The sequence below is a fragment of the Fukomys damarensis genome, unplaced genomic scaffold (genome assembly GCF_012274545.1).
Source record: "Fukomys damarensis isolate Sample0158 unplaced genomic scaffold, DMR_v1.0_HiC HiC_scaffold_28, whole genome shotgun sequence".
In the NCBI taxonomy this organism is placed as follows: Eukaryota; Metazoa; Chordata; class Mammalia; order Rodentia; family Bathyergidae; genus Fukomys; species Fukomys damarensis.
This window is the reverse complement of record NW_022900940.1, coordinates 17,481,658-17,508,816: the sequence shown is the minus strand read 5'-3', so window position 1 is coordinate 17,508,816 and position 27,159 is coordinate 17,481,658. Positions and strand designations below refer to the sequence as shown.

The 27,159-nt window shown below is 42.6% G+C and overlaps 1 protein-coding gene across 1 annotated transcript in view; it reads left to right on the top strand.

Moving 5' to 3' along the window:
* The window catches only part of Itga9 (integrin subunit alpha 9), a 332,354-nt gene that overhangs the window by 232,125 nt on the left and 73,070 nt on the right, over positions 1 to 27,159 (top strand). The window contains exons 19-20 of the mRNA XM_033756921.1: positions 21,859 to 21,945; positions 25,570 to 25,649. Of these exons, the coding sequence (XP_033612812.1) occupies positions 21,859 to 21,945; positions 25,570 to 25,649 (167 nt within the window). The remainder of the gene's footprint in view (positions 1 to 21,858; positions 21,946 to 25,569; positions 25,650 to 27,159) is intronic.

The following is a 27,159-nucleotide window of genomic DNA, read 5'->3' as shown; positions in this document are numbered from 1 at the left end:
CTTATGGGCCAGGGATTTAGCTCAATGGTGGTGCTGCCTACCTCACTAGCATAAGGTCCTGAGTTTGATCTCTGATACCAATAAAATAAAAAAGACAGTATGGCTTAAATGGAGTGTATAGGAAAAGAGGCCTAAGCTCAGGCAGGGAGCCAAATAGTGAAAGCCTTGTGAGGTCCGTGATAAGATGTCCACACAAAAATGGGGAAGAATAGTGTATACATGTTACATCTTCTATTTTGTCTGAATGTTTGAGCGTCCAGAATGTTTGTAGAGTGCCTTAAAATGTTTATGGATTTAATTCTTATTATAAAATTCGAGCTGAGTAACCCTGGGGAAGAAGGGGCCCAAAAAAACAAAAACTAAAAAATCTAAAACCTTATTTTATGAAAATAGAGATTGCATCAAGACCAGAATTGTGACCATAGAAACGCATTTACACATTTTGTCGCTGCTGCTTGTCATTACCCAGTGGATGGATTCAAACTTTCAATTTGAACTGTGTTGTAGGAGGAGAGAAGCTCAACCTGTAAAAGACCTAAACATTTGTATTTCACAGAAGGAACAGCTGATGGTAAATGAAATGGTCTATTAAAATTACAAAGCCCAATGGCATATAAAAGTTTTGGTCCTTATTTAAGGAAACCAAATTTGGGTTCAGAATATTTCAATCTTTCTTCAGCTGTTCTGAACGTGTTGCTCAGTGTGGGAGGACACAGGACTCCCTCCTAGTCCTTTTTTTCCAGCTCCAGGCCATGAAGTGCTCTACCTGCTCACGGTATCTGTTTTCTATCGAGTTCCAATGTGCAGTGTTAGTTTTGGCTTTGAGAAATGGAGTTTCTTTTACTTGGCCAGAAGTATATAGCAACCATTTTATTTCATGTGTGCCTTATAAATTAGCTGAGTAGCGGGAGGAAAGAGCATACATATTGAGCATTTGGTGGGTTTTTTTGTTGTTTTTTTTTTTAAGCCATGATTCACACAGATTTCCTAGACTTCCTCTGACCCAGACTGAGTGGACTCACATTTGCTACTTACTTCTCCCATTTGTTTGTCTGGAAGAAAGGAATGTTCTAGTTGTGCCAGAACCCATGTAGTATCTCCTTTTCCCAAAGTCATTCACTCATTATCTTCCTAATGGGGGATTCAGTATGGGGCAGCAGGAAATAGAAAGGTCAGCTGATGGCACAGCGGTTTCCCGGGGATGGGTATGCCATTTGGGATAAAATGGAGATGTAGGGTGGAAGTGAAACTTGAAGAAGTTTGGCTTTGCAGGCAAGTTCACTTCTTACACTCCAGCTTTCTCCTGGCCCCTGCTCACACCCCAGGCTGCTCTACGAAGACTCTTTGTCCTTAACAATCTTTCCTGTTGGCCCTTTAAACCATCAGGATGCCCCTCCCTATCTGCTCCATCTGGACAGACTTCCCAAAATGCTGTTTTCAGACCATTCCTTTTCCCAAAATTCATTGACCCAAGGGCAAATGGTACCTGACCTTTTCAAAGCCTGAGATGAAGGCATAGGTGCAGTGGTTGGGCAGTAATTCCAAGAAGAGGGAAGAGAAGCCAGTGGGGGATGTTTTTGAGGTCAATGCTAGTGGTGGTACAATCTTTTGAGAAGTGTATAGAAAGTCACCCAGAAATGTTAGCCTGAAGGAATGTTCATTGCCAGTTGATTGAGGGCTGCTTCCAAAGGAAAGATTGGTCCTGACCTGGCCAGGGGAGCAGTTGATTGTGAGTGCCCTGTGACTGTCTACGGAAGATATTACATAGCTGAAATCACGGCTGGACCAGGAGGGAGAGACAGGGGTCTGACGCATACACTCAACCCTTTTCTAACTCTTCTTCAGCCTTCCACAACATCAATTCAGAATGTAATTTTTTTCCAGCCATTTGAGTAGAAGTATCAGTCAGCTGCTTTTCTAGCCATAACCAGTTTACTGGAATTTTCCACAAGCCCAAAGGGAAAGAAGCCTGCAGTAGTCTCTGCATATCCATGGTTATACTTCCCGTGGTTTCAGTTACCCATGGTCAACTGCATGCAGTCTGATAATATTAAATGGAAATTTCCAGAAATAAACAATTGATAAGTTTTAAATTGCACATGCCATTCTGAATAGTGTGATAAAACCCGACACCATCCCACCCAGAATGTGAATCATGCCTTTGTCCAGCTTTTCCACACTGTCTCCACTACCCATCTATTAATAGTAGCTGTCTGGATCAGCAAACCACATGTGGAAATGTCACAGTACTTATGTTCAGGTAACTTTTATTTTACAGCATGGTGATCCTGATTACAAGAGCTTGCAAAGTGTAAGTACATGCAAAGGAGGCACCAAGGCACAACATCTGGAAGGACAGAGTAACTGTGGTCTTATCTGATGATGCTGCAGGATATATAGGAAGAATTCTGTGCACAGTATGTGTGGCATTTGTTATTATTTGCAGTTTCAGGCGTCCACTGAGTATATATAGGAATGTATCCTGTATACATAAGGGAAGACGACAGTACTACCAAGGAGAGATGAACAGGCAGGGGTTTGTGCTCTGGAAGGAGATGGGTATGGGTTCAAATTTAAATGCTGTCTCTCCCTGGTGGTTGTTCTTAAAACTGGACATAAATTAAGAAAAAATTTAAATGGGAAAATATCTGAAAAATTAGTTATGGTGTTCAAGAAGTTTTGAGGTAAACAAGTAAAATAAAACCCAGAGTTCAGAAAAGGTAAATAAGGAATTGATTTACTTTGATCACAGTTGCTTCTGTTTCAAAAGGATACATACTAAAATTCTTTTTTTAAAAACCTTCATAACGTAGTTTAGGGAAATTGAAATAAATGTGCTTTCACAATTTACAAACATTTATTTAAGTGACAATTTTACCAGCAAGCTCTCTTCTGTCCACGGAGGCTCTCTGGGAGTAGCTGCACCTTCAGCAAGCGAGACAAGAAATTTCTTTGAAGGAGTTTGTGAAGCACCTCCCTTGATTTTATTATGTTTGTGTTCTTCTTATGTTTCTTCTTATTTGAAGTAGTGTCAAGTACTTAGAGATTTGGGGACAATAAATAAAATCAATGGCCTTGTTTTGGCATCCCTCTTCTGAATTGGTATGCTTTCCTGTGTTCAGAAGTTCATTCCTCACTCTCCAGGGAAGCGAATGATGAAGTGAAATGAGACAGTGTCGGAGTTTCTTGTGTATATTCCACGTCTCCCCAGGCCCTGTCTTCCCTTCTCCTTGGTAGGTGGACTCCTGTGATCTCAGCCCTCAGAGACTAGTAAGATCGGTGCTACTGTTCCAATGGTTTTTTTTTTTTTTCTAGTCACATTTTCTTCTTTTGGTATCAGTTCTGCTTCTCCCTGTGCATAAATGAAGAAAGGATGGTTGACCTTAGCACCATAGGAATTAGAGAGTACAAAGGCAGGCCAGGTCTGCTTCTTCCCTTAGCTGGCCATGCAAATAGCATGGGTGGGTGACTGTCTTCCTGGTGACCCCTTTCTGAGTGCTCCCTACAAGCCAGGTGTGCCCGTAGAGAGCTCAAACACACTTTCACACTTTGCAAGAGATTTTTATCCATTATGATAAACCACACTAAATTTTATTGGTGTAATACAACAGCCATTTATTATTATTCATGACTCCAGGCATCTTCTAGGTACTTTTTCAGACCTGGGCCAGACTTGTCTGCTTGGCTGACCTTACCTATGTGTCTGTGTTTAACTGGCAGATCCTCTGGAACCCAGCTGTTGTCTGGGGTGGGGGAATGACTGAACTGTGTGGTTGTCATCCCTCAGTAAACTAGCCCTGGCTCGTGTGTTTTTAGCAGGGTTCCAAGAAAGTGAATGGAAGTTTTAAGGTCCCTTGAGTCCTGGGCTTGGAGCAGGCATAGCATTACTTCTGCTGTATTGAATTGGTGAGAGCAAGTTATAAATCCTGCCCAAATTCAAAGTGGAAAAATAAAAATCCACCCTGTGAAGGGAATAGCTGCGAAATCAAACTGCAGAGATGCATGGACATGGGGAGGATGCTTGGGACATGGACAGAACCTTTGTCATAAGTGTCCTAAGGCAGACCCTGAGCCAGGGAAGCCATCTCTGAGTATGGCCTTTCCTTCCAGAATCTCTGCCAAGGCACAAAGACCAGAGTCTAAATAGGTTCTGCTAAGCAAATCCTTGCTTTGGAAATGATGTGAGTGAGTGAGTGAGGAAGAATGAGAGCTCATTGGCAGCCTACGGCAAGTGTCCTCCTCCCGTCAGTTGGCAGAGAGTGGGTGGGACTGGAACTCACGATAGCTGGACTGCACAAATGTTCCCCCACCTACAAACCCATCCTTTTAGAAAGCCTTAGGCCTTCTTGCGCTGAGGAAGGTGGGTCATCTCTATTCTGTTGCTATATAGAATCCCTGAGACTTGTTGATTTATAAAGGAGGGAGGTTCATTTTGGTCCATACTTCTGGAGGCTGAAAAGTCCCAGAACATTTGTAGAAGAAGCAGAAGGGCTTGAAGGTACGTGCAGAAGGAAAAGGGGTCAAACTCTTACCATAGCTAACCTGTTCTCCAAAGAAAGCTATTAGAGCATTCATGAAGGCTCTGCTCCTCTCCAGCCCAAACACCTCCCACTAGGCTCCACCTCCAAACCTTCACTCTTCATCCTTAATTTGAAAATGTTCTGTGGTAGGACATGCGGCACATCTTTGTAAAAAGGTAAGTTTTGGCAAGTCTGAAGTTGAACATGAAGCTAATGTTTCCAAAGAATACTGCCTGGATGAGGCTCCCATTGTGATACTAGGAAGAGGAAAAGTTCCTGTTTGACCTCTTGCTTGTGATAGAGAAAACCAAGTATAATGTTGTATTTCCTGTTCTAGATTTATTTTCACCAAGAAATGTTCCTCCCAGTATTGTGCTGGGAGGAACACACCTGTTCTGCCACAGGAACAGTTCAGGCAGTCACATGCATCATCTCAGGGGACGCTCATATTAACATCTCCATTTTACAGAGGTAGCAACTTAGCTTAGAAATGATGTGATTTCTTCAGAACACAAAGGTAGTAAGTGGAAGAGCTGAGATTGAAAACTGGCCCCACCCCAGCCTGATGACAAACTTCCCCTTTTATCATCCTGCCTCACAGTTAAGGATAGAGCCTGATTGCTGACATCAGCAAACTGACATCTTGTCAAGAAATAAATATCCTCCCAGAATAACTAGAAAACAATAAAAGATAATATAGAAGGCTGATTGCATGAGTATGGTTTGTGTGGGAAAGAGTCTTGATCCAGGGCTCTCAGAGCTGTCATCTCGACACTGGGCGGAGGCAAAGCATCCTGGCTCTGCATTAGCCCCTTCGAGAGCTCTGTGATCTGAATGTTAGAGATAAGGTCACTGATTCTTTATTTCAGGCATGACCATTCAACCTGTTAAACTAGGCTACTTTAGAGGACTGACGGAGGACATTACTGATAATTAGCCTTGGGACATGGACAGAACCTTTGTCATAAGTGTATTGTCTTTAAAGCATAAAGTGGGACTGTCCTAGGAAAATGGAGAACATAGTCACCCTACTTGTGACTGAAATACAGGGAGAGGTGGTGGCTCTGCAGCCTTTCTGGAGGGGTATGAGGGCAAAGACTGTAACCTTCCATCTAGGTGAGGTGGACCCCTGTTCTTCTTCTGCTCCACTCTCTGATCCTGGGTCTTGCTTCCTCGTTTGCATAGCAGCCCCAAGGACACCTACTGATTAGTTATCTGCTGTCGCATAACAACTTGCCCCAAAACCTGCCAGCTTAAAACTACAGACATTGATTATTCCTTCTGGTGGATCTAGAATTCCAGGGTTGCTGTGGCTCAAGGTCTGTCTTGCAGTTCCAGTCGGGAGGTTGGCTGAGGATGCTGTTGACTAAAGGTTTCTCACACAGGTGAGAAGTTAGTGCTGGCTGTTGGCAGGTGGCCTTGATCTTCCAGAGCCTGGTAGTGCAGTCCTGAATATTGACGGACAAGGACAGAGTTTTATATCCAGCAATTCTGAGCACTCCTGATGATTATATAGGAGCTCAAACCACCCTCCCTACTTAGGGCTTAAAGACAAAGGTCCGCGCTAAGGCTCCCAAAGGTATAGGTTGCTTCTCAGTGAGGTCCAGGTGGCCACAGAGGTCCCTGTCTCAGTGCGTACTTTTACAAGTATCATCTTGAAACACTCTGGTGAGCACTGCCAGCTCCCTTTGGTGCTTGGAGTCATCCTGGCTGCTTCTCTCTCCCATTCAGGGAAACTGGGTCTCAGAAATACAGCATAAGACCTTCTCCAGAGGGATTCTCCAGGCTGCTCTGCTAGGTTCTATAAAGAGCTTCACCAAACTGTGGGGTATTTGTACCTGTTTTAACTCTTTTAGTGGTAAGGCCTGAGTGATGGTAAGCAACAGAAAGTGGCATGAGTGAATACAGAATTTATTCACAACTGAAAAGCTAGGGTTGGCTTTGTCCACAGCTCCCTGTTGGACCTACAAAAGTTGTCACAGTGTTGCACTCTCTATCAGTTTCTCTTTCTTGTCTTGTCACCATTTTAAGATAGGCTGTTCCCTCAAGTTAGCAAGATTGTTGTCAGGTCATGGTGACTGTACTCTCACAAAAATCCTAGCAAAATTTTCACTGAGTCTCGCTGGACCCCTTGGCTTAAGCCTGGATCACATGCCCCTTCTCAGGAATGGGAGTAACATGGCATGTCCCTCAAATCTGGTGGGCTAAAAGTGTAGAGAGTTGACTTCCCAGTGTGAAGAATAAATGGATGTGGGCAGCAAGGAACAAACATCTGCTATAGCATTGTTATCCCTATTTACCAATGCAGATATTTGGAGCACAGAGCAGGCATAAAAGTTGGTCAAAGCTAGTAGCAGGTGATGATCCTAATCTTTCCCCCCGCTCATAGAAAGGAAGAAAGATATTTTTCACCACCCCAGCTCTTGACCGTAAGTGCTGTGTGGCCATCTTAAGTGTCCACTTAAAACTCTAGAACATGACCAGTGGCTCTGGAAGTGACTGGGTTAAACCCCATTCACTGGAGACAGTGGTGTGGGATGACTCGCTGGTGGGAGATAGAATTATGATCTCTTTGTCAGGAACCCTTTGTAGAACTCAGGACCCTAAAGAACAAAAGTGAGAGCCTCTACTGTCAAAAAGTTCTCGTGACCTTTTCTTTAAGCCTTTCAGTGTTGTTTAAATGTAAAATTTAAAGCTAGAATTCTTTCCCAGGTGTCCTTTCTTGGCAGTTAAAAATCATATGCTGAGAAGATGCCGAGTAGGTGCTCCTTCCTCCACAGGCCTCTTCTAGAAGGTTCTAATGAAGAGTCTGCCTTCTGTCTCCAAATACAGACAAAGCCAATGGATGGAGCCACAAAAGGAAGTGGGAGAAGGGCCTCAAATTAAGAAGGGAAACAAGCTCTCTCAGATAAGCAGAAAGTCCAGACTTTGAAGCCAAATCTGTCAAGCTGGGCGGATATGGGAGGTGCTTTCAGCCCTCCCTCATAAGGTCATGGAGCAGAGCACGGAATCTGAGCCTTGTGCCAAAGAAAGGTCTCTGCTTTTTATAAAGTGTGTTGAATTTTCTTCAAAAGGGAGCTGCTGGTAGGACCCATAGATGGACACACTGGCTGCCAGCAAGGGGTTTCCTGGCCATCTGCAAAGGCGCTGTCCACTTGGCTTGTGGGCACACTGTCATTTCCATCTGGTCTGAGGAGGATGGATAATCTTCCAGGTGAATGAGACACCATTACAGATTTTTATTTCTAGTTGGAAGCCTCATGCAGTCCAGAGTCTGTTTTGTGGCTTAAAATGATGTGCATAACACAGTTTCTTGCCCGGCAGTAACACTATCTCGAGCTTCAGGCTTTTCTCTTCAGCCTGTGTGGTGCTAAGACAGAAGGGGACTGTGTAATGAGGTCCTGGGTCAGGTATCCACCATCAGAATGGTCTCTGGGCCAGCCAGGGCTAGACACAGAGGCTGTGTCTATCTGATATGGATTAAAATCCTGGTTTCAGATAATTTGTGCCCTTTTGATAAGTTTCCCAAAGTCTTAGAGCTTTGTTTTGCTGAACTGTACAATGGGGTTATGGAATCTACCCCACGGTGCCAGAATTTTAAATGGGCCAGATGTAAAGAATATACAAGTTTAGTATCCTTTATCTAAAAGGCTGGGAACAAAACTGTTTCAGGTTTCAAGTTTTCAGATTCAGGATGCTCAGTCTGACATCTATAAATGTGTGTTTTTTCCCTGCTCTTCTTTAGCATTTCCTTACCACACAGCCATTGTAAAGTTAGCTTTCAGCCCATTTTTAGAAAGGGAGCAGGCGACAGCCTGGACAAATGTCATACCTGGTGTCACAGTGACAGCTGTGGCCTGTGAAAGACTTCCATTCCTCAGGAGTGGGGGGCTTGAGTTCTGCAGGCTTCCCAGCATCCCCTACTCCAGGCTAGAGGGGCATTCTGGTGTTCACTGGCTCTTCAGGCCCATGCCCACCCTTTCCCATGAGACTCTCCGCATGGGTACAGCCCAAGAGGCTGCTTCCTTCTCAAAGGAAGGAAATATTTCTGAGTCTAGATCAGCGCCACTCAAAGTGTGGGTCTCTTGAGGACTAGAATCCACATCAGCTGGACTGATTGAAAAAGCACACTCATTGTCACCTCCTACTAAGTAAGAAACCTTGGGGTAAGTCTCAGAAGTCTGTGTTTTGAGGGGCCTCCAGGTGACTGATGCACACCAAAGTGTGAAAGCCATTGTACTATAGGTATGTGATTGTATGGCAAAGGAAAGGAAACTTTTGCCCCAGGCCCTGTGAAGGCCCCATCACATGCCAGAACCAGTCATAGAATTTGCACTCTGAGGTCAGACTGCCAGACCTGAGATCTAGCTCTTTGCCAAAGTTCCTGAGTGACCTTGAACAAGTTCCTTCAAGCTCAGTGGGCCTCTGAATCCTTATCTGAAAAACAGAATCATCAAAACACTTACCTTAAATGGTTATTGAGAAGCATAAATTGGTTCATCCTAGCAAAATGCTTAGACCCGTGCCTCCCACATGGTCAGAGTTCAGTGCACGTTAGCTTTGTCACCTTCCTTTTCAGGCAGTGTGTTTGGGTTGAAGGTCTTATTTTGATGGCTCATTGAACATCCAGATTCTTACATCTACCAGTTACTGTAGGTGTTAGAACAAAGAAAAGTTGAACAGTGAGAACATGGTGACAGCCTGCATAGTAACTCCTTTAATCCTTATGGAAAAATACAGCAGGAATTACTCTGTATTTTACAGAAAGGTATTTGAGATAGTACTTGGCATTTGGTAGAGCTAAGATTTGGACCTAAGTTTCTTTGGAAAAAAGATCATTGAATAATCACAAATTTAGGAATTTCCAGGGTCCTATTTCCTTCTTCCAAGAAACTAAAGAGAAAAATGGCATTAACCCACTATGCAAGGCCCCTGCCATATTCCCTGGAGCCTGGTATGAGTAGTAAGAGAGTTGGCCTTCCTAATATGAACAAAGAGAAAACACTTAGGAATGATAATTAAATGAGTTTATGTTCAAGAGGTGTGTAAGTGGATTGAAATCAATAAGTAGCGAAGTAAGTGTGCAAAGCCATGTTAGCCGGCTTCCTTAATGTTTCATGGGTGGAATTCTTTGTTTCCAAAGACTCCAGTGAAGCAGTCCCTGTGAAGCAGCTCTGCCCTGCAGTGGATGTCGATGCAGAGGCAGAGAGGATGAGAGGTTTACAAGTCCTGGGAGGCCATCTGCTCGGAGTCTGGCGCCAGACTGGCGTGGGTGGCCACAGCTGAGGCACATAGGAGGGGAGCTGCATGTTTCTGGGATGGTCTCTTCCGCCTGTCAAAGGCTGAGTTCCCTAAAATCAAACCCTGAAACAAGACATCTTGTAAATGCAGTCTACTCAGGAGCATTTATAGGAGAAAGGGGAAGTAGGAACTGGGAAGGGAAGGAGGCCAAGAAAGGATATGATATCAAAAAAGTCCTCGGCAGTGAGAAAGAAAGTGGTGGACTTTGGCATAAGCCAGTGTATAGGTCATATTTCAGAGTACCTCGTCAGGAACAGGGAATTTGGTCAAGTGTCTTCTCAATAGAATGGAAATTTCTAAGCGCTGCCATCTCTCCATGCTCCCAGACAAAGAGAGTTCAGCAGCTCATGAGCAGTCCTCCAACAAAAGACACATGGGTGCTAGCATCTGAGAAGCCAGTGTACATGACTATGGATGGTAACAAGACCTGTGGGGATGCTGAGGGAGCTCTGCCAAGCTCTTCCCAGGCTTTGACCAGAGCGGTGGTGTGTGGTCAGACCAGCCATCTGAAGCAGGACCAAAAACCAGTATGGAAGGGAACACGTTAAAACTTTTATACAAGGAGAAAAAAATGTGAGCAAAACTGTCCTGTGTGAGACACACATAGAAAATGACATATAGAAACACAGAAAATATTGTTTATGAATCAGTTACCACTACGTGGTCAGACAGGGAATTCATAAATCCATCCAATTTCCTCTCAACAGCTAAGGCACCTCCTAACATAATGAGAAGTTCAATATAGTCCGCCAAGATCAGAAACATACTGGGTATTAGGCAATCTCATGACCCCATGACTCAGCCTTTTTTCAAAGGACCAGAGAATAAAAATGACTTTTCCATAAACAACTCTAGCAAGATTGAACTCTAGTCATTAAAAAAATCAAAAGCAGCCCCTGCTATTTATATGTGTAAGTCATTTTAAGCAACTAGCTAATTATCTGAAAATGCTGAAACCAAATATAGAAGAAAATTAAGTATCCTGGAAAACAAACTCCATCTCTCTATGTTGTCTTTAAACATACAAAAAGCATACATAGCATTAGCTTTTAATGATATTAATGGATCATTCTTAATTTGGTATTTCTGTAAAACTGTCTTACAGTTGTTCTAATTGTCTATTGAGCACTGAAGTTCTTGACATTGGACTTTTCCTTGTTATGTATGCAATCTGAACTCCCAAAGGTGTAGCTTGTGCTCCCTTCTCCTGGATGTTTTTAAAATCTTGAGCTCTCAGCTGGTATATAATTGTTACATCAGCTGCCAGGACAATTATTTTATGTCCACAGCTATAATTTAGATCCAGAATGCCCCCTAAAGGCCCATGTGTCAAAGTCTTGGTCCCCAGACCATGGCACTATTGGGAAGTAGTGGAACCTTTAAGAGATATGGCCCAGTGGGAGGGCATTAGATCACTGGAGGCCTGCCCTGAAGGGATGTTGAGACTCCAGGCTCCTTCCTTTCTGTCTCTCTGCTTTCCTAACCTCCCCAAGATACGCAGCTTTGCCTCACCACACACACTTGGCCATGATGAACTGCTTCACTCACAAACAATGAACCAAATTGGCATGGATTAAACCCTCTAAAACCATGCACCATTAAATTGATTAACTCAGGAGTTTTGTCACAGTGACAGAAAGCTAACTAGCATGCTAGTATTTAACAAAAATGCTTGCTGAGGGTAGGAATATATCCTCGTACCTCCATTTCCGGCATATGAGATTAGTTCAGTTATATCTGTTGAGTAAATTTGTGACAAAATACAAATCTGTGCTAGTCACAGGATCCTACTCATAGTCTTTGAGTCTGATAGATAATGTTCTGAATAATTGGACTCTCAACTATTTCATGCAGTTTACCAAAGGTATTTTCTGGTCTCATCATTTGTAATAGCCTTTGACCCATATGTTCACATATGAGCTAATTTCCCCCACTAAATGAGTACTGGTATGGCTCTGATAGACCTTGCTTACACTCCATCATGTAAAGAACTTGTAGACATTTTAGTTAGAAGGAAGCTAAAACAATGGTAATAATATTGAGTTATAAAATAGGACTTATAGGATGGGAATAGGGAGAATTGATGCTTGTCTTATTTAGGGACACCCAGTTCAGCCTCTTGTGCACAGTTTGCCTAACCACTTAGCCTTCTTTTTACCAGCTGGTCCTTATCCCTCCTGCCAGGCTGGGCCTCTTCCATGGACCATGAACAGTACTGCAAAGGCAAATGGCCCAATAAGGAGCACCTTGACTGAGACTCAATAGATAATTACTGAATAGAGAGTGAATAAAGAAAGTAAAATATAACAGAAGACAAACGTATCTTGCACATCATTATTCTATAAAATCTGTTTCTTTTTGAGGCCAAATAAGAAACCTATGTTGAATGGATAAATGAAGGATGAGCTTCCCACAGGAGCAGTGGCCTGTAGGCATAGGTATTGGAAGCAGGCATGGTCTGTAGAGTTGATGTTTCCATGTCCTGAACTGGGATAATGGTGAGTAGGGACAGGACATGTGAGATTCTAGTCTGATGATTTACAGACAGGGAGGACCATACTAATGGCACAGGCCCTCAGTCTTCACTACAGTCAGGGCCCAGGGAAGGCATTTTTTTTCCTCCTTTTACATGATGGGTTTGAGTGCTTTACCCTCTGATTGGCAGTGGTTGCCAACTAGCTTTCAGGGCTGGTGTTCCACAGCCTATGCAGAATGTTCATCTCCAGTGGTTCAAAGTCCAGATTTTGCTCTAAAGAATCCCATTTTGGTGGGTGTGGCCTGAAATCTGCATCTTTAACATGCCCACCAGAGGATTTTTCTGTAGTCCAATTTTGGGGGTTCCTAACTTGATACATATCAAAATCACCATAGTAGTGTACACCCAGTCTGTGTGCTTTGACTTGGGGTGCCACAGTGGAACTCTATTTGGATCCTTTTTACCACACTTCCCACAGGGCCATCATCACCATTTTTACACCTATGTTATGCAGATTGGAGAGATGCCCCATCTGTTGGTTCACAGGTTCATGCCAAGGTATAGGGCTGGGTGAGGACAATATGCATTAGGTTTCAGCTCCTACCCTCAGCCAGGTCTTAGGTGCTGTGTACAACCAGCACAGCTATGCATGGAATTTCTGCCTCCTTGGTGGTTCCAGTGCATATTCCTGGCTGGGAATCGGTGAAGAGTATTGGTTGTTAATAGATTTTGAAGGCTGTTGAACAAAAATAAAGTCATATGTTACAATTTATCTAGGGCAGCTTATAGAACAGATCAGGTGGAAACTACTATTATCAATTTAGAACATTCTCTTACCTAAGAAAGAATTCTTATGCCTCTTTGCTGCCATCCTAAATTTCATGTCTCCTCTCAGCCCAAGCAACGACTGATCTACTCTGTTTCTCTAGATTTGCCAATTTTGACTAATTTGTATGATATGGAATGAGTCCTTTGTGAGTGACGTCTTTCACCTAGTATAAAGTTTTCAAGGTTTGTTCATGTTATGTGTGTCAGTGTTCATTCCTTCTTGTGGCTGAGTAATATTCCGTTGGGTGGATGGATATACCATGTTGCATTTATTCAGCAGTTGATGTACATTGGATTATTTTCCTCTGTATTAAAATATGTTAATTTAGAGTCTTCTGATCGCTAAACATTGTCTCCTCAAAAGCAAAGGTCCCTTGCCTACCCATGTATCTCCTCAGTTATATCTGGTGTTTTATAGATATTCACTAGATCATAAGCAAATGAGTGTATAGCTGGATGATACCTAAGTCTGTCCAAGGGAAACTTTGAGTATGTTTTCTGTCTTCTTTGAAGATGGACTCCAGGGGCCCTGAGGTCCAAACAGTCACCAAAATGGTCCGTCCTCCACAACTCTGCTTAAAGGTTCTTGGGCCCACTTTGTTCAGAGAGTACTCTGTATCCTGGTGCAGGCATCAACAGGAGTGCTTACTTGTGGGGCTTCACGCAGTGGGAGGCTATGTGCAGTCATAGGTACGCAGTGTGTGTTCATTTTTGATTCTAGACTGTTATTGCTTATGTTTGTTCTGACTCCAGGACTATCCATGCCTGACACTCAGCTAAGAATGCACATTCAGAGCCTGAATAAACTGCAGGAGACAAGGCATTGTGCAAATGCGCAGCATGAGAGAGATAGTACAACAGCTGAAGTCAGTAATGTAAAATGCTCAAATAAGTCTTTCTCCACACCCATGTGTATTTGAAACCCCATGTTACGTTCTATAGGGAGATTGGGGGTGGGGGTGAATGAGGGGCTGTGTCAGGGGTTAGAAGTTACATTTAAAGAGAACATGCAGAGAAGCAGTTGTAAGCACAGGCGTTAGGAAGGAATGTGCCCACTTAGATCCTGCCAACTGGGAAACCCAAAACAAGTGATATAATTTCTTACATTCCGCTTCCTCCTTGTTAAAATGGGAGCAAAGGGACGTTGGCTTATGAAGTCCACAGATAATGGGTTTAAAACACTGCCTGACATATAGGAAGCTTATTGAGTCGGAATCATCCAGGTGCTCCACCCTACACCGTGATCTTTAGCAGTGCAGCAGTAGTCTTATTGGCAGGCGTAAGAACCTCATAGGTAAGAAGATCGAGGCTGGTAGAAAGGACGGCAGATTTACATGACAGAATATGTCTGCTCTATATCTGAACAGTAATCAAAGTCTGGATGTGAATGCCAAAGTCTATGCACTTTCTAAGCTATAAGCCCATGTGCCTTCCTTCACCAGCAGTAATTTTATGAGCCCAGCACCAAAGGATGCTCTTCTGTGAAAAGGACTGCTGTAGTGAAGCTTAGGCTGAGTTATTGTTAAATGAGGCTAGTATAGTATTTTCCAGGAATAAATCTTCTTTCTGTTAACTCTGGTTAGCAAAAACATTGCTCCCCTCTGACTCCTGCTTCAGTAATTTGAGATAAAGCGCTTAGCAAGTATACCTGAGTTCTAAATCAAGTAAGGGAGTTAATTCAGAGGCCTCTCTTCCAGGTTACGGGAGTCGCTCATGGTGTGTCTGGAGGACAGAAAGGGTCTTAGAGGAAGACCACCAAACCGACAGCCAGACGCGGCACCTGAGCGTTGTCTTCAGCTTCACAAAGACACATGGGAGCTGGAAAATGAGAAGTAAAACTTCACAGTCCACCTGACACTAAGAGTCAGCCCATTATAGAGCTCACAGATTTTCTGTTCTCAAAGAGCACTGCACTGGTGGTCAAATAAGGTTCTTCTCCAATTGAAATTAAGTGCGGAGAGGAAGGAGGGTGGAGGCCAAATAGGTTCACTAACTTTATTATCTGATTCTTCCAACCACTGCACGTTACACAGAGGGCTGGAGCCTGGCTCTACTGGCCAAGCTCCTGGGGCTGGGACACCTAAGGTATGTCTGGAAAACAGAAGGGCGTTGCCAAGGCAAGCATCCCTCATGCCAAGCAGAGCAGCAAATGAGCTGCTTCTTGCATTCAGTCCCTTTAACTGAATCTTCCATGAGCCAAGGACCATTCGTTTAATACATGTAAACTCAGGAACTACTAATTACCAAGTGCTGAAAATGCAGAAGCAGATGTGTATAAACCAAGCGTGAACACACACTTTTCATCATTGTGGGGGTTTTTGTTATTTATTTATTTAGGTACCAGGAATCGAGCTCAGGACCTTGTGCTTGCCAGGCAGGTGAAGCGCCACTGAGCTAAATCCCTGGCTGTCATGATTGTGTTTTTAGAACATATTAATTAATGATTTCCTGATCCTAAGAAAAATGTGCATTGCTAGAAAATTTAAATTGAATTACCTGTGATCTCCAGGGAGGGGCCCTGATAGTATTTTACGGTTTGGCTGCCATTGCTAGCCAAAGAAAATGGGACTTGGAAAAAGGCCAGTTAGTGAATCCTTTTAAAATAGGGTCCAAGATTTTATAATCAAAATGTTTTTAAAGGTTTTTGATTGGGACTCTGTTTGAAAAATGAAACTAAAAAATTGCAAAAGCTTTAGCCTATGTTTAAGAACACTTGTAACACTGTAACTGGAATTATCAAACATATTGTAGACCCGAGGTAAAAGTTGACTTGCTTTTTAGTGTCTTTGAAATAATGGTGCCCAGCGGTGCAAGGTCCACACACGTGTAGTCCCAGCATTCTGAGAGGTTAAGACAGGAGGAGCCCACCCTGGGCAACTTAGTGAGTCAGGGAGACCCTGTCTCAACATTTTAAAAAGGGATAGGGATGTTAGTAAATGCAAAGACTCTGAGTTCAGTCCCAGTATGGAAACAAACAAATAAACAAATGAAAACTGCTCTGATTTCCAAAACAAGAGAAGGAAATGAGCACTGGGTAGACAGTTTTGGATGTGAGTTTTCCTACTGTACCATGGTTTGCCTCCCATTTTAGTTTCTTTCTTTTTTAGTACAATCACAAAAGTATTGCTTTTACAATGGTTTATTTTCCCCCAAGGGCTTTTGTTGATTTTTTTTTATTTAAACTTTTGTCTTCTGAATCCTCTTAAAGTATTATCATCTAGGATGATTTTGACTTCTTTAAAACTTAATTGAGGTAAGTCTGCCAGAACCAGACTGACCTGTTTTCCAGCATTCCTTTTGTGCAAGCCTGTATCTTTTGCAGAAAGTTTGGGTTTCACTCTCTTAGATTTGCACTGTATTTGAATCAGATAATCAGATTCTACACTCTTGGCACTTAGAGACACTGGAAAGTAGTTTGTTCACTGGCCCATGTTTTGTCAGTTGAGTGTCTTACAATCATGAGGTTTGCATAAATGTTAAAGTTCTCTACAGTCAGTGTAAGCAGTGATTGGAGCATGAAGGCAATCAGAACAAAGGAGAAGTCTGGTCCCTTCAGTCTCTCCCATAAAACTCCTGACAGGTACCAAATGTGTGGCTGAGGAAATAACCAACCCTTCACCAAAATACCATCTACTAGGGGAAGCTAAGGTTAGCCACATCTCCTGAGAATTGAGTTTTCATTAAATTTATTTTTTAAATTGCATTTTATTTTGTTTTAATTAAAATATTTTAAATTCTAGGTCTCTCTGAGACTATAGGGTACCTGCATGGCCACCAACAAGATACTTGGCTCCACAGTAACTTTGTTTTTAAAGGTTATGCTTTGGATGTGACCTAAAATGGGATAACGAAGCACCAGTTACCTTGAGCCAGTGTTCCCCTGAGCCAGTGTTCCCCTAATAGGGGAGAGCTATATGAATTTTTATAAATGACCTTTAGGACAGTTTTCTCTTTTTCAGTATGGATTTAAGCAAAATTAATAAATATAAGTATATTCTCTTGGTTTCTCTTCATTGGCTCTTCCCACTTGGGAGCAAATGCCTAGTACTTTCTGTTGGCTGTGGGTACCAGGATCCTCCCTTGTGCAGAGTCTTAGTCTGGGTCAGGTTCTCCAGAAGCAGCATCTGAGATGCAGATTCTTGTGCAAGTGATTTATTTAGGAGGTGACCTAGGAGAAGAGACATAAATGGGCCAAACAGGGTAGAGGAAGTTACTAAACAGGAATGCAGACTCCACTGGCATCTGCTCCCAGGGGAGCTCTGGGATATGAATTGCATAATAGAGTTTGTCCCACCTTGAGACAAACAGGGTGTACTTTGGTACCCATGTTAGTCGTGCTTGCTGGAAGGGTGGTATAACCTCCAGGCAAAATGACTCCTGTGCAGCTGGGGCTTGCTGATCCTGTCTAGGAAAGGGCTCTGAGGGAGCACCAGCACCAGCTGTAACGGGTCCTGGTGTGTGCCAGAGCCCATACTGTGCCCTGCCTCCTTGAAAATCACAGCTGTGTTTGGAGAGAGAGGCATAGGATTAAACACTTTTGTTTAAGGCTGCTTCAGTGACCAACCACAAGAGGGATGCATGGGTGCTGACCACAGCGGGAGAGTAACCTGTAAGACCCTTTCCTGTAACATCACACCTGGAGCAGTTGAAGCAAGAGCCATATGCTCAGCTCTCTTGCTTTTAGGCATGTCTTTGGGTTTTACTGTTTTTGTTCATCCTCTTAAGATCTAACTGGAATTTTGAAATATTTATTTAAGTTAGATGGAAGAGAGACTTGGAATGAGGGAATAAATGCTGGATTAAATGTTATTTTTCTGGCATTTTGGAATTAACAGAAACAATTCAGCACTTCTTGAAAAATGAAAATTAGCCTCAGGTCAAAGGTAAGTAAACTGAGGTTCCATCAAGTTCCACAGCAAATTTTGAATCCATAGTTCCTCCTTCATACATATGCAAAAACTGAGGGAAACTCTTGAGGGCAGTAAGTCTTTATGTCAAGAAAGATAGATCTTTGACTGAAATTGTACAACCTCTATTCTTTATGAAAGGAATTTCCGGTGAGGTATTGAACATTATAACAGAAGTTGGAAGTGGGTTCATTAAACTTGTCTGTGTGTTCAGGCATGTACATGTGCACTCACACTTGCATGAAAATGCTGGGACACTTGAGAGTAATTATACCAGGATGACAGGCATGAACCAGGACCGTCCTAGGGAAAGCAAGAGAACTAAAGTCAACCTAGACTTGGGCTCACTACCTCTGATGACTACCAGCCAATTAACTAGGAGTTAGAGTAACTTCTCCCTGGGTTGTTTAAGGGTATTGCTTCTGGCAGAAGTAAGTGGGGAAGAAGGTAGTGGCAAGAGGCCATCCACAGTGAATCATTAGTGCCAGTCTTTGAGACATGCAGCCTTGACATAGCATTTGAGAAATTCTCTGATTTCCTTATTGAAATTCTTAGTGCCTATCCTCTAAGTTCCAATGACACCCCTCACATTTGCAGCCGCACATCTGTCTCTGATGAGAGTCTTGCCACTTCCAAGCCGTAAGCTCTATAATTATGGGGACTAATGTCTTTCACACATGTGTCCTCAGTGCTGAATGTACGATATGCTCAGGGTCCATGCTGAATTCTGGGCTGCTTCCATAGCGTATATGTGAACTTACCACCATGAATTTGGGGGAGCAAGGTGGAGAAAGAAAGCCTGAGCATCTTGACAGTGAAGACGATTTTAACAGCTATGTGGAAAGGATGCCAGGCAGAGTGTAGAAAGTAATGCATGTGTGCACTAGGGTGAGGGTGTGCACAACACAGAAGAGTATGGGCTAAATGGAAGCCAGGATTAGGACTTTGGCTTTCATTCTGTTTTCATTGGGGAAGAGGAATTTTTAATTTTTATTTTTTATTAGTACATATTTATAATATATAATGATTGCATTCCTCATGGGGAGTTGGTACGTGCACATAACACGTCTCAATAATTTTTTCATTCTCTCTCCTTTCTTCCCTTCCTCCATCTTTTGGTCCCCTTCCCATTGCAAAAAAAAAATCTAATTTCGTATTACCTATTATCTGTCTTTTATTTTGCTTTTTATTTATATTCTGGGTTTCTCATGTAAGAGAAACCATGCAATATTTAAGCTTGTGTGTCTGACTTCTTTCATGTAACATTATAGTCTAAAGATATGTCTATTTTCCTACAAATTACTCTAGTGTATCCTTCTTTATGGCAGAGTAGTACTCTACTGTGTATAAATACCACATTTTCTTTATCCATTCATCTGTTGAAGGACATACAGGCCACTTCCAGAGAGGAATATTTTAAGAAAATTCCTCAGGCAGCCTATAGAATGAACTGAGGAAAAGCAAGGTCATATTCATGGTTCCCAAATGTCATTTCACAGCAGAAACACTTCTTTGTATGAATATTTATTGAAAAATGCTAATTTCAGGTCCCGCAATCTCTGTGTATGCAGTCATCTGGGATGTAGCCCAGGAATCTGAATTTTAAAAGAATGTTCCTGCCATTAGGAATTGCAAACATCAGTGCTGTAGGGGCAGGGCCATCCAAGCCATTTGGAGTTCAAATCTCACCATAGTTTTCTGGGTGCTAGACGTAGAGCTACAGGCTTTAATGTTTGCCATCCTCGGTTTCAGTCTTGCTTTGGTCTGTTCCTCCCTTTTGGAATGGGAATGTTTGTCCTGTACTACTTTATGTCTGCGGTGATTAATTTTCTGTTTTATTTTCGTAGAGGCTCATAGCTAAGAGTTTTCTTTAAGTCTCAGAGGAGGACTTTGGCAACTCTTAGAGATGGACTAAATGCATTTTGCATAAAGAGATATGCATGAGTCTTTTGTTATGTTTTATATTTAGATGTCCCCCAGGTCTCATGCACTCATAAATGGGACTTTGTGAAGGTGATTGGGTCATGAGAGCACTATACTTATCAGTAACTTAGTTTACTGATGAGTTTGTAGCTCACTGTGTTAGGAGATGGGGCTTGGTGAGAAGAGATGGGTCACTGGGCGTGTGGCCTGGAAGAAGCGTATTTCTCTCGTTGGCTCCCTCCTTTACTCTCCACTTTCTGGCCATCATGAAGCGAGCAGCTTTTCCTCCATCATGCCTCTCTGCCATGCTGTCCTTCCTTGGAGCCAGCCAACTGTGGACATAAACATGAACCAAAATAAACCCCTCCCCCAACAGAAGGAGAGGTAGGGTAAGATAGGGTCTTCCCAGTGTGACACTAATGCAGGTCATCTTGTGTCTTCAGATGAGGAATGCTGGCTAAGGGAATGATGAGCCATTAGGAAACTTATAATCATTGAGATCAGTACAGTAATTTCAAAATTGGGTACTGAATAGATGTTCTAGTCTTCTATCTTTTGTTCAGCTATATTTTTATAAGTTTCAGTGCTGCTGTATCAGTTGTTTTGATGTTTAACATAAAATACTTAAGTTTTCAAATGCTCAATTCAGTGAATTTTCACAAAATGATCACATGTGTAACCAGTAGCCAAATGAAGAAAGAGAACATTCCCAGCACCACGCAGACTTCCTTCTGCTTATGACTGCCCCCCATTACTGTCACCCATTAGATTAGTTTATTATATTTTGGTACTTCTTTTTTTAGTAATGTCCATAATATATTACAATAGTAAGACATGTACATAATTTAAGTAGAAATATTGTGGAGAATACATTTTGTACTGATCGGCTGCCCAATAAAAAAAAATCACTGGTTCAAAGGACTGGACATATTCTGAGCTGAAATACAGGTCTTAGAAATTGGAGGAGGGAGCATAGACAGCATTTAAGTGTCAATGCGTAAGGTGATCCATTGGGTTGCCACTGTCATTGGCTGTGCTTATTCTGTAGAAATTCTCAGCCATGGAGGAGGCAAGAAGATAGGCTTTTAAGTTAGCCACATCTGATGCAAGTTCCTTCTGGTTTGCACTCATCAACTGAATGATTTTAGGGAAGTCACACGACCTCACTAAACTTCATTGCCCTGGCTTTGGGTGCAGGGTAGATGCTCAACAAATATTAGCTCTATTCTATTCCTTGTCCTGCTCTAAAACCTGCAAATATACTATGTTCCTTTGGAAGTCACATTGACTCAGAAATGTCCTGTGGTATATAAGAGCCTTTCCTTTGACCTTGGTTGATAAACATGCCAGGGTGGTAAGACAGCAGCTCCCTGTGGCATGTGTCCAGGTTCTCCAGCCTCAGTGTGCAGAGTCCAGCTCAGAAGAGCCACAGTGGTAGTCACTCTTTACCCTGGTATTCATCCTCACCCTGGGAAGACTTTCAGATCAGTCTCACTGCAGTAGAAAGAAGTGAGGCTGTAGAAAGAAACCTCTTTTACTTGGTATGATATTATTAGAAATAATCTTTCTTAAACTGGCAAGATATTGAAAGGCAGAATTAGAGGATGGGCTTGGGAGAAAGGAACAAGAAAGATGACTTGGTTGCCTTTTAGTTAGAACCTTAGGAAGCTTGCACTTCATCCATGGCCCAGCCCAGTTTACCAGGCCAGACCAAAGGTTTGGACCCAAAGTGTTAGTTCAGAATGAACAGAGCTTTGTCCTGTTCATTTGTCTTCTTGGAGGAGCGTGCGAAGAAGGCAGCTAGAAGCCTGAGGGCTTGGTCAGAGATCTCTAGTCTGCTGTAGCCCCAGTGATTTCTGCTATTCCAAAGGATGCTCTTATGTTTGTGCTTTCTGTCTTGTAGGAGGAAATGGGCATCTCCTGTGAGCTGTTGGAATCAGACTTCCTCAAATGCAGCGTGGGATTTCCTTTCATGAGGTCAAAGTCAAAGGTAAGGGGCAGGGATGGGACATTTCCTTGGCCACTGGCTCCCAACCCCTTCCCATCATCCACTTAACCAGCAACTGCTCCCTTCCCACTTCTGTATCTTACAGTAGCGGCAGTGGCCACTAAAGCCTTATTTGCTTCTGTCACTGGTGGTCCTCGCCAGGGAAGCTGCATTCACGTAGATTTATTCTTTGATGCACATGATATTCTCTTTTATGATTAATCTTGATTATCGAGTTGATTGGCTTAACAGACACCAAAATTAATAAAGTACGCTCCTGGATATGTCTGGGTAGATGGGGGATGACCTGGAAACTCTATCTGGTCCCTGGTCCTTCCTCTCTGGTTCTCCCCCCGCTCTCTGCTTCCTTGTTTGCATGAATTGAACAGTTTTCCTCTGCCATTCCATCATGGTTCTACTTTGAAGTCTGCTGGCCATGGGCTGAAACTTCTGCAGCCATGATCCAAAATAAACCTCTTCTCCTTTAAGTTGATTTTCTCAGGTATTTGGTGATCGCAACAAAAACGCTGACTAAAACATCCCTTAAAAGGGGAAGTCGTATCACAGACTCCTTTAGCCAAGCAGCATTTAATTGGGCTTCTTCAATTGTCTGGTTCTGGGATGTTCCACTCCACAACACAGGAGAAGATGTGGTGTGGACTAGTGGCCCACAACCCTAACTCTGGAATCTTCCCTGAATACTCGGAATTTTCTGGAAACCTCTCAACATTCTCAACCATGAATAACTATATGTCCCTTGTTTTTGAAAAGTAAAAGAAATTACAGTGACTTTGATGTTTATATGAAGCTCAAACAATGTGGTACGACATACTCAGACATTCATGGAGCAGGTGGTAAGTGCTGTGGTTATAAGGAGATAAGAAGATGGTTGAAAGTTTGGCAGGAAAAAGTAGGATATAAAAGACCAGGTGTCCCTTTTGTAATAAAAGCGATTTCCCCTGGTAAGAATTAAAGGAAAATTAATCTTCTTTGTCTGCCTTTTTTCTATCTAAAAAAAGTAAAATCTTCATCTTTCTTCATCTTTCATTCTGCCTGTGTCAAGGAATCATGTCATTTCTAATCTCTCAGGCTTTTTGGTCCCAGGACCCAGTAGTTGTTTTGAAAACCAATGGTAAGAATGTTCTAGTGAGATTGACAGTTTGCCCATTTCTTAGCCGATCACTCCAATCTTCAGACTGTTGAAAGTACCTGCTTCATACCACAGCAGCTCTTATGGCCATGATTCCCAAGCCTGTCTCTAGCACAATTCCTCCTGTCCACATTCACTCCGGGAAAAGGGAAACCTTGAGAAGTGGTTGCCCTTAGGAAATGGATTACACATACCTGGCAGAAGACTAATCATATCCCATTAGTCTCCAGGTGAGTCAGGCTGGAGATGAAGAATGAGGACCTTGCATCATGGACGCCTGTGTCTATAGTAAAGCATGTAGCACCTCCACACATGCATATAAGTATAATATTTTGAGTAATAGAAAATACACTTGGTTGAAAAACTTTAACAGTAGCTGTTTCATTGTAAAATCTACCCAAATCAAGCCTAGGCTATGTCTTACTGTCTTTGGTGGAATGTTAACTTTTACTGAAATTTATTAACCATTAAAAGAGTCATGGAACCAACAGAAGTATAAATAGAATGTAAGGGGTTTTTATCAGCTGGTAATGCCACTACTTTCCTTTCTAGATATCAAGACCTATAGCAAATGGAGACATGGGAGTAGAGGGTGAGAAGCCCAGCAAGTCACCCTGAAGGGCCAGGGCCCTATCTACCAGCCAGCTCACCTTCCCCTGTCCTTGAGAACCTGGGGTCAGGAAGCTCTGGGCCATCTGCTAAGCTTCACGACTATACTATTGGCTCACTTTGGCTAGCTGTATCCTCTGTCCCTCGTGGTCAGCCTACCTGGTTTCAGGGCTTCCTCTATGACTTTGACTTCTTGCCAAATCATTTGCCCCTATCTCAGAGCTTTATCTAGTTCAGATCTCCTGCGACCTCTGAGTCTTTACTGAGAAAAGACCCATGATTCTCCACTTCTTTGTATCCTCCGGACCTGCTTTCTGCCCAGCTCTGTGCCCTACCCTCCCTATAAACAGACAAATCCACTGCAACAGAATTTTCTGTCTAGAAAGGGATGTCCACGTCCACTGTAGATGAGGACTCCGTATAATGGTCCATTGGCAGTTACTGTCATGTAGCATTCAACTCAGTGGACTCCAGTGTCGCAAAAATCAGACCATTGCCTACAATTTGTCATAATGGAATCTAATTTATATATATTAAATAAGTCAGACTCTCAGAACTTAATGAAATTTAAGAATTGTTTTGTCTGGCAGCCTCTTTTTACTTAAATGCAAAGAGATTAAGTGTCTTGGCAAAGGTCACATACTTTGGGGTAGATTCTGGTTTTACAACCCACATGCAAGTGTTCCTTTTATATTCCCTTACATCCCTGGCATATATATGAATAAAAATATTTGTTTAGGGCCCTGTTCCTCAAATCAGAGGATGCTCACCAGTGGGATTCATGCACTAAGATGATGTTGGGAACTTCATGGGATCACTTTGGGTGATAACATTGACACAACACTAGAGAACATTGACTTTAAAAAGAAAAGTATTACCTTTTGCTTAATTCACTCGTACTTTTATAACAAGCTGCCATAGAATGCATGGCCAAAAAGTAGACATTTATTTCTCAGAGTTCTGAAGGGTAGGGATTAAAAGCATAGGTGCTAGCAGATGGGGAGGCTGAGAAGGACTGACTTCCTGGTTTTTAGACAGCCACCTTCTCTATGTGTGTTCACGGGGTCTTTCCTTGGTGGTAAATATAAAGAGAATGCTATTTCTGCCTTCTCTCTTTAGGAGGGCACTAATCCCATCATGAGGGCCCCACCCTCACAATTTCATCTAAACTGAATTCCTCCTAAAGGTCCCACCCTAAATATCACATTGGCAGTTCAAAGTTCAGTGCATGAATGGGGAGTGTGGAGGCCGAAACCTTTAGCCCACAACCCTTCGATACTCTTAGCAGTCCTAACCAAGGATGTAAAGTCTCCAATAGTGCTGGTACATCTTTGACACCTCCCGTTCACCTGCCTGTCTTACTTTTTAGCACAGAGTGGATTTTAGGCTCGGAGGCTTCAGTAGCCTACGGAAATTAACATTGTTTGTTTAAGACTACTTTCTCTTTAGGGCAAGTGGTTCTAGATTCCCATCTATGATAATGACATAAATTGTTCTTTAAAATAGTCTTTAAAGGAATAAGACAACAAAAATGTGAAGTAAATACTATAGCTGACATGATATCCACATGTGGCAAAACTGGGAGGATGATGCAAATGAAATTTAGAATTTAGAATGTCCCAGTATAAGAGTTCAAATATGTCATTCTCTAAAGGAAATTGCAGTGGCTGAAAAGGACTTAGTTTTGCTGTGAAAGCTGTGACTTTGGTATGACAACAGAAAGATATGCATAAAAAATGAAGTTTGTCATGCGGATGAGCTTCCAGAGATCATAAAATGCAGAATGTTATAGCCAATACAGTTTTATTTTATTTTTTGCCAATGCAGTTTAAGTGTGGAATGCTTAATATCACTTTCTTTTTCCCTAGTATGATTTCAGCGTAATCTTTGATACAAGCCACCTGTCTGGGGAAGAAGAAGTTCTCAGCTTCATAATTACAGCTCATAGGTAAGGGGGACCCAGAAATCTCTGTCAAAGATAAATGATGTATGGAACGGGGAAAGGATGTGCTCTGGTCATATTTTGATGATTCCCTGAATGCTGAGGACAGAGGAACAGTTACTCAGTGATAAAGTCCCAGCTGCTGATAGGAGCAGATCTCCTGAGAACGGTGATGGTCTAGTTCTGCTTGCACAGCTACCACTTCTGACTGAACTGGGAGGGGCTGGGAGTCAACTAGTTGGAGGTGATGATTCTACAGCTGAAGAGAGACAGCGTGATGGAGGTGAAGTTGTTCTAGTCCAAGGTCAGTTCCTGCTTGACCATATGTCCTCTTTGGGTTTTCAGGCTGGGTCAACTGCTTCTCAGGCATAAGCAGCTGCACTCCTTAATAGAAAGGAGGAGGGGTACCTGATGTGAGGTCCTGACAAAGCTGGCTGGTAGAGGCCTCCAAGCTTGAGTGATGCTCCTTGAGAAAGAGATTGTCCTGAAAGCTGGTGAACAAACAGGGAAGGGATAGTGGGTGGTAACTCCTCCCTTCAGGAGTGTGAATAGTCGTGGATCTCTACGACAGCCTTTGGGGAATTACTAGATGCCCCCTTGAGCCAGAATCAATGCATGTGTTGAAGCAACATCTAGGTAGCAACTAGCTGATGGTTAGGATGCAGGGGGAAGCATTCAAGTGGGTGAATGGGGAGATACAAACTTTGATGGGGTAGTGATTGGACCTGCTTATTTAAATTTTTATTTGGAAATTATTTTAAACCTAACAGAAATGTTGCAACAATAATGCCAAAAAACTCCTCTATACCCTTCACATAGATTATCCAGTGTTAACATTTTGCTTCACTGACTTTATCATTCTCTTCTATATATAACTTTCTTTTCTTAACCCTTTGCGAATACATTGAGAAATCATGCCCCTTGATCCCTGTCTCCTAAGTGTACATTCCCAAATAATGAGGCTCTTAAGTAACCACAGTTCAGTTATCAAATTCAGGAAGTTTAACATTGATGGAATACTATTATGTAATTTACAGTTCATGTTCCTGTTGTGCTAATTGGCTCCAGTGATATCTTTGCAGCCAGTTTTTTACTAGTTCACAAGACTTAATTTTCTGTTCACTTTATTTTCAAGATCTCATAGCTGGTGTTCACATAAAACATGACTGTAACCTAATAGGAACACATGCAGAGCATGGAGAGCAGCTCTAAACCCAGAGCTCGAACCCAGGAGGACTTCCTTGGGGTGGTGGCACTGCAGAGGAGTCTGTTTCCAGGTTGAGACACACAGGCAGTGTGTCTGCAGTGCAGCCTGCTGTGTTCATCATGCGGGGGTTGGCCATGAGAGTGAATGGAGATTCACTGGGGAGCACACAAGGGCAGTGGAAGATTGGGTGGAAAGTACAGCCAGTTGTGGTGCCCTGTGTAATCCCAGCACTCTGGGAGGCTGAAGCAGGAGGATCACAAGTTCAAGCCCACCCTGGGCGATTTGATGACTTAGCAAGACCCCATCTCA